This window comes from Lynx rufus, unplaced genomic scaffold (genome assembly GCF_022079265.1).
Source record: "Lynx rufus isolate CCGP_SWC_20201006 ecotype Redwood Valley unplaced genomic scaffold, mLynRuf1.p SCAF_3, whole genome shotgun sequence".
Classification (NCBI taxonomy): domain Eukaryota; kingdom Metazoa; phylum Chordata; class Mammalia; order Carnivora; family Felidae; genus Lynx; species Lynx rufus.
The window spans coordinates 167,420,320-167,428,054 of NW_025814845.1; the positions used below are offsets into that span (position 1 = coordinate 167,420,320).

At 53.7% G+C, this 7,735-nt stretch overlaps 1 protein-coding gene across 1 annotated transcript; it reads right to left on the bottom strand.

Annotated features, from left to right (window-relative positions):
• Nucleotides 1-1,901: 1,901 nt before the first annotated feature.
• EGR3 (early growth response 3) lies at nt 1,902-7,432 on the bottom strand. Its single transcript, XM_047092193.1, has 2 exons — nt 6,953-7,432; nt 1,902-5,652 (listed from the first exon to the last, which is right to left on the bottom strand). Exons 1-2 carry the CDS (start codon nt 7,104-7,106, stop codon nt 4,643-4,645), a joined length of 1,164 nt encoding a protein of 387 aa, XP_046948149.1. The 5' UTR covers nt 7,107-7,432; the 3' UTR covers nt 1,902-4,642.
• Between the last annotated feature and the right edge of the window lie 303 nt (nt 7,433-7,735).

A 7,735-nucleotide genomic window follows, 5' to 3' on the forward strand; every position in this document is an offset into this window, starting at 1 on the left:
GAATCAGAGATTACACCACACAGGGCTGGTGCCAGCCAGGCGGGCTGCCATATTGTCAAGTAACCCAGTGGTTGAACCAGGTTGGGTTGAGTAATATGCACCAATGGGAAGTGAGTTTATTAATCATGCAGCATAGTACACTGTTGACGAAAGTGTAACTCTGAAGGCCTGATGTGATTGGAGAAGGTGCAGGTGGGGCTGGATGCTAACTATGAAGACACCCAGTGACGCTATCTTCCTCTGATAATATGCACTTGAAAAACACATAGAAATCTGGAAAGGAAATGTCTAGTTTAGCATAGAGGTGGATTATATGCTCAATCATTAGGACTTTTCAGCCATCTTGGATGCCCTTTGTTAACAAAGGATACCTCCTTGGGGCTGTAGTTGTTTGGAATTCTGAAAGTTTCATGAGGTGAGAGAAGGGAATTCAAGATGGCAGCCAGTGACCTGGAATTGTGTGGGTGAGAAAATTTAAGATTCCATACTGCATTCTCTTTATTGATCTCTCACTTCAAAAACATTCTTTTCTAAGGCCACAGCCCACCACCTCCACCCTGGTCTGCCCTCAACTTCTTGGTAACTACAGCCAAACAGAAATACCACCCACATTTTTCAGTGTGATGGGCCTGACTGGGGCGGCAAGAGAAGTTCCTGTCACTGTATGGTTTCTTCAGGCATGGAGACACTGTCCCCCAGTTGCAACGTGGTGCTACATTTACACAGCCCAGGATCAGACACCAAGCCCCTAAGCTTCAATGAGGCAGATGATATGCTAAATACATGACACAGAAGCCCAAGTGAGTGAGTGTTTTAGAGGGCAGGTAGGAAGAAAGGGAGAAGATAGGACTGATCCGTCCAAAGACTGTTCTAGAACAAGTCTCAGGAGGATAGAGGATTCTAAAACCTAAAGGGAAATAAGGTGAGGGAGCAGGATGGAGACGGGGGCACATGAAGAAAGTGGAGGGTATGTATCTCTTTCAGAGAACGAGAGAAAGCTCTAGGGCTGGCAAATAAACTCAGTTATGAAAGGGGAAGGTTCTGGGCAAGAAAGCTCATAGAGTAAGGGAAGCATCACTTTTATGGGAGATAGAAGTTGTATGATGCAAGGGGTTAATGCTATATAAAATATTCCCTGTATGTTCTCCAAATCCCAAATGTTCTTTCTTCTCTCAGAAGCATCGGATCCCTGGGTAGTTCATAAGAGCGGCTTTTTCAGCCAAGACCATCTTTCTCAGGCAGCTACAAACAGTGAGGCCTTGAGAGTCCTGTCCAAGTGGGATTGAAGTTGTATAATTTTTAAATCTGATTTTCCCCAATTATCTGACCACAACAGAGCCTCCAATCTCTCTGGTTATCTTGCCAACCTTGAAGAACCCCTGTCAAGTCTCCACCTGTTTTTCAGGCTTCAAAACCTTTAGCAAGAGCACTACTCAGTATGGCTGTAGTGACTCTATAGGGTCCTGTTCTGGTGCCCCTGTTACCTCGAGAGAGATAGTTCATAAGCCAGGAGATCCCCTCCCTTCCACCCTCAATACCCATTAGAAACCAGGAAGAAAGGTTCTAGAAGTTTCCAGTCCCTAGTCCTGATTCCCATGAGTTTATCTGATCTGCCTAATCTCTCTGGTGGTGTGAGACTCCCAGAAGGGTGGAGGAGAATCCTATCCTCCTAGAATCACAGTAAACACTCGACACTGGATTTGAAACACCGGAGCGCGCAAAATTCTGACCAACTTCTAACATTGCCAAATTCCTTGTTTTACATTGAATTTACAGAGCAATCACAGCAAAACCAGGCATAGGAAGCTACCGAGCCAACCATCAGCCAAAAACAAAACGAGACAAAAAACAGGCCAAACCAAAACTTTATACTATGAAAACAAGAAATAAAATAAGGAGATTTATAGGCCGGCTGATTGTCAGCAAACACAATATATTTACTGTATTAGCATTTGCTCACAGTGCAAATGGTACAACATTACACCATTTCAATATTTCGGTTTTTAAAAATGCTGTTTTCATTAACTATATTATATTGGCATAACAATGTGACAAAGGAGCAAATGAAATATTGGTGAAGAATTTCACCTTTTCACAATATCAAGCATATTTTGTTAACCTTAGTATAAGGTACTATAAATCCAAGAAATAAAAACATCCACAAAATATATTACATCTGGTTTGTCTTTTTCTAAGTACTCAACTTTATACAAAAGTCTTTCAAAAAATATCATTCCCCATAGGTTTTCCTGTTTAAAACCTGATTTTTTTTCTCTCAGTTCACATAAGTTAGAGTGCATTTTCTTTTGTTGTTTTTTAAAACATGCAGACATATAAAAAATCTGGATAGCACAACCTTTTGGCAACAAAGTTATTTTTCTCTTAGTTTAAGCTTAAATGTCTGAGAACAGTTTTATTAAAACAAAGGAAAACTCAGATGATCATGCAGTGGCATGCATAAACCAGAAGGAGCAAGGAAAAAATATTAAAGGATATTTGATTCCTCCTTCCAGCTTTGAAGTGACCAAAAATTTTGTTTTTAATAATCATCACATTATAAAAAGTATTCAGCAAAATACTGTCTCTGCAAAGAAAGATTTTACCCTTCAGCTGAAAAAATATGGGCCCTCCTGGCAAACTTCGTCCTCTTCTCTTTCCTTCTACAAAAAGTCCAAGTACCTGGAAATTCACAAGCCCCCTGCTCTTTGATTTTTTTTTTTTTGTCCCTTTCACTAGACTCCTTTTAGTATTATTTATCCACCACCAAAGAAAACAAAAACCAAAAAAACAAAAACAAACCCAAAAAACAAACAAAACAAAACAAAACAAAAACCCGGTGCTTTTTTTTTTCTTAAAAAAAAAAAAAGTGGGAAACGCATAAAGTGACTTTAAAAACAGACATTCTGTAAACTCCAGACCTTTGTTCCTTCTCTCTGGGCAGCTCAGTGACCACACGCTAAGAGGGAACAGTACATTCAGTCAAGACTGTGCTGGAAGCTGTGTCAGAGAGTAACCTTCCCTACTACTCCAAAAGAGTCACCCCTGTGTGGGGGGAAGTGCTGGGGAGGAGGGGGTGCCTGAGAAGAGGTGAGGTAGGGCGGGGAGTAGGTGAGACTGGGGTATGGAAAAGATATGCCTCATTCAGCAATATGGATTAATGCAAAAATACCCATATCTTTGAGGAAAATTTGGACAGAGATGAGTGCATGTGTGTATATGTGGGTATACATACATACATATATATGTGCATGTATACATACACACACCTATGTAGATACAATCTCATCAGTTACGTTTTTCATAAAAAATAAATCATTTAAAGCTTATATACCTACAAATTCTCTTTATGCCGGTGCACTGCACTGGATAGCCAAGTACCTTAGAGATTTTATTGTGTGTATGTATGTTGCATATATGTATATATGTGTGTATATACACCTACATACATACACACACACCCCAAGTACATAGATCTGAATTCTACCTGTTGTGTTGGGGATGGCAAAGGATGAAACACGAGCCTGCTTTCCCATCAGTTGGGGGGGGGGAGGAGGAGAAATGGGTATGAGTGAGAGAAAACAAAAAGATGGTAAAAGGTGGCTGGTTGAGGCCTGCCTTTCCGGAAGAAGATTTTGAAAGAGATGGGAGAGAAGGCTTAGAGCGAAGGGAGTGGAGCGGGAGAAAGGGCAGAGGGCAAACTCAGGAACGTAGAGTTTAAAAAGTGGGGTTGAGGAAATCTGTTGGTTAAAAGGCAGGCTTAGTGATGGCCGCTCCTTCTCCCCGCAGATCAAACTGCCCTGAGGCCTAAGAGGGAAGCGCTCGGAAAAGGAGGGGTGCTGAGAGGCCAAACCCTAAACGGCGGTAGCAGCACCGCGGCGGCGGCATCCGAGGCATTTCTGTAAGAAACATTATTTCCGAGCAGATGGAAGACCGTCTCATCCGGCCACGTGCAGGCCCCCAACCTGGGACATTCCCCCAGCGGCCTGGGGACCCGATGTGGGGAAGAGTTTGGGGTGGACACAGCCCAGCTCAGCTCAAGAGTCACACACACACACACACACACACACACACACACACACACACGTGTGTGCGCGCGCGCGCACACACACACGCACACACAGAACACTCACGCGAGCACGCACACTCGCGCGCATCCCCGCACGCAGGCGCGCGTGCGTGCGGCGGGCAGCAAGCTCTGCGCTTTGGTGCGCTCCTTACCCCCTCCCCCTCTCGGGTCTTCGAGGGGGAACCGAGGGAGACGTGGGGGGAACCATGAGGTGCTTGGGTCGGGCGAGGCTTGGACGGGCCCCGCCTTCAGTCCCCCGCAGGTCCTTGGCGCGGCCCAGCGGCCCCAGGATCAAGACGATCCGAACTGAACAAAGCGGGCTAGACGCCACCTTTCCGCCCCCACGCCTTGGTTGGGGGGGGGCAGCGAAGGGAGGGCGCCTCCTGCCCTGGCCCCCGACCGTTGGCCGGTGTGAAAGGGTGGAAACGGGGGACATCGAAGGGGAACAAGGGACCTTACGTCCATGGAGAGGCCAGGGCGCGGCCCCTGCGCCTCCGTGGCTAGCTTTCCCGCTGCTTTCAGGCGAGCAGCTGGGAGACACTGGAGGGGAAAAGTGGGGATCTGGGGGCCGAAGCCTCAGGCGCAGGTGGTGACCACAGGGGCCAGGGACACGGGGGGCGCCGAGGACGCAGAGGGCGCACCCCCCTTCTCCGCCTTCTTCTCCTTTTGCTTGAGGTGGATCTTGGCGTGGCGCTTGCGCTCGTCGCTGCGCGCAAACTTGCGCCCGCAGAACTCGCAGGCAAAAGGCTTCTCGCCCGTATGCGTGCGGATGTGAGTGGTAAGGTGGTCGCTGCGACTGAAGCTCCTCATGCAAATCCGGCATTGGAAGGGCTTGTGGCCCGTGTGGATGCGCAGGTGCCGGGTCAGCTCGTCCGAGCGGCTGAAACGGCGGTCGCAGCCCTCCGCCGGGCACGCGTGGGGCCGCTCGTGGAGCGGGGTCTTGCTGGGTCGGTTGGGATACTTGCGGGGCCGGATGGGCTTGAGCGTGAGCGGCGGCTGGGGCAGGCTGCCAAAGCCCGGGTGTATCTGCTTGTCTTTGAATGCCTTGATGGTCTCCAGAGGGGTAATAGGGGGCGGATTGACCCGGATGGGGTCCATGCCCTGGAAGGGCTTGTGCTCCGGAATGGAGCCCATGTCGTTGGGATGGTGGTATAGGTTGTAGTCAGGAATCATGGGGAAGAGGTTGCTGTCCAAGGCCGGCTTGGCCGATTGGTAATCCTGGGGGGAATAGGCGAGCCCAGGGTTGCCCTGGGGGTCGTGGAAAGACACAGGCTCCGAGTAGAGATCACTGCAGTTAGAATAGGGGGGCAGCGCCGGATACATGGCCTCCACGTCGCCCTGCGGTGGCTGCACCATGCTGGCCGTGGAGGTCTGCGTGCTGAGTGCCCCTGAGGCCGGGGGCACTCCCAAGATGCCGGCGCTCATGAGGCTAATGATGTTGTCCTGACACCAGTTGGAAGGGGAGTCGAAGGCGAACTTTCCCAAGTAGGTCACGGTCTTGTTGCCGGGGGCTGGCTGGAAGGAGCCCGAATAAGAGAGTTCCGGGTTGGGCTTCTCGTTGGTCAGACCGATGTCCATCACATTCTCTGCGGAGAGCGGGGAAGAGAGGGGAGGGGTGAGTGAAGCCGAGCCGGCTCCCGGACCGGGGCGCCCGGGTCCTTGCTCAGGTGTGGAGGGTGCGGCCGGGTGGAGTGAACAGCGCATGGGGTAGGAGGACAGCTGCGCCCCGGCGCAAAGCGGGCGGTGCCGCGCTCCCGGGCGCAACCTGGATACAGCAAAATACTACGGATCGGGGTGTGGAGTGGCTGCCGCACACACACCGCACACGCCGCGCACACACTCACGTACCACACGCACACACGCGCGCGCGCGAGAAGCATTGTTGTTGTTTCCGAGGTGGGGCGGGCAGGTAGCTGCAGCTACAGGTAGTTTCAGACCCGGAGCGCGCTGGGCTCTCGCTCTCTAGCGCACACAACTCGGCCTCTTCCCCTAGCCCTGTCCGCGCCGGGACGCCGCGCCTTTCCTGCCCCGACGAAGCCCCCAGTGCGCACCGCGCCCGGGTCGCTGACCCAGAGCGCTCCGACGCTTTGTCCTCGGCGCGTAGAGGGGTTCTGCCCGCAAAGGGAGCTCTCCCGCAGCCTTCCTGGGCCCCAGCCTTCTCCAGGCCCGAAGGAGCTTTCGGCTCTTGCTGGGGGGGGAGAAAGCCCAGCCTCGGCTAGTGAGGGTGGAGGGCGGCGGAAAACCGGCCCGTGCCTCTATGGCGGGAGTGGCCACTCTTCCCAAGCTCTACGGCCAAGGGATCGCCCCCCGTGACGGCCCCCGCGCCGGTGGACCCCCTCCCTCTCCCCGCCGTCCCCACACCCCCACGGCGTTGCTGAACGCCCCGGAAAGGCAGCGTCGCAGTACCTCTCCCACCGCGGGGACTCCACGCCGCACATGGCTCCATCCCGGGTGGGAGGCTGAGGGAGTAAGGAGGGGGGGGGAGCGCGGGTGAAAGGGACGCTGGGCTCCTCCCGGGAAAGGGGGCGATAGCACCACGCCTTGCGCGCAGCCTGGCGATCGCGCCCCTTAAGTGGAGAACCCCAGAGCCGCTCGCACCTACCTCCCTCTGGTCGGCGGCTGCCCCCACCCGGGAGAACCGAAGCCTCTATCGTGGCGTCGCCAACCAAGCCTTCCCGATCGGGGAGGGCGGGAGGAGTGGGTGGGAAAAGCAACTCGCCCCCTGGAAAATTCCGAGCGCGCCCCCCATCTCTCCATCCATCCATCCATCCATCCACCATCCATCCATCCACCCATCCATCCATCCATCGATAGCTCGTTCCCTCCTCCTCTTCTCTCTCCCTCTCCTTCCTCGCTGCTTCGCCGCCGCCTCCCCGCCGCCCTTACCTGTAGCCATCTGATTGTAATGGGCTACCGAGTCGCTGCTGCCAGAGAAGAGGTTGAGCGCGCTGGGGATCTCCTCGGGGTACAGATTGTCAGGCAGTTGGTTTAGCAAACTGCTCATGGTCACCGGCAGCTTCTCGGCGAGTTTGCCGGTCATAGCACTCCCGAGCTGCCGCCGCCGCCACCGCCGCCACCGCCGCCGCTCGCTCCTAACGCAGCTTCCAGGCAAGCGGCATCGGAGAGGCGATCCGTGGTGCAGGGGAAAAGCATGCGAGAGGGAAAGTTCGGGGGGAGGGGGAGGGAAGAGGGGAAGGGGTGGGCCAGGGGAGGGGATCTTCTCTTTTTGGGGTGGGTGGGAGAGAGGGCAAAGGGGGGTAATCCTCTTGGGTGCCTCAGCTGGTGCCTTAAAGAAGCTGGGGGGGGGGCGTGTGCGGGGGGTGGGGGTGGGCCTGGGCTGGGGGAATCTCGGCCCGAGGGGTTGGAAGCGGCCTCAGTATTGATCTCACAAACAGATGCGCGCCGGCGGCCCCCCCGCCCCCCGATCCGCCACCGCCACCGCCGCCACTGCCGCCGCCGCCGCCTCTGCCGCTGCTGCTGCCGCTGCTACCACCACCACCAGCCCCGCCGCTTCCTAGCAAGCTCACTGCTGCCCAAAAGCTCCCAGCCAGGGAACTCCACCAGCCTATTTATCTGAGCCCCGGGAAAGCTCCGTGACGTAGCTGCCCATATATGGACAGACAAAGCCCAGCCGAAGGGGCGCGACGTCACAATGGAAGCTCCTCACAA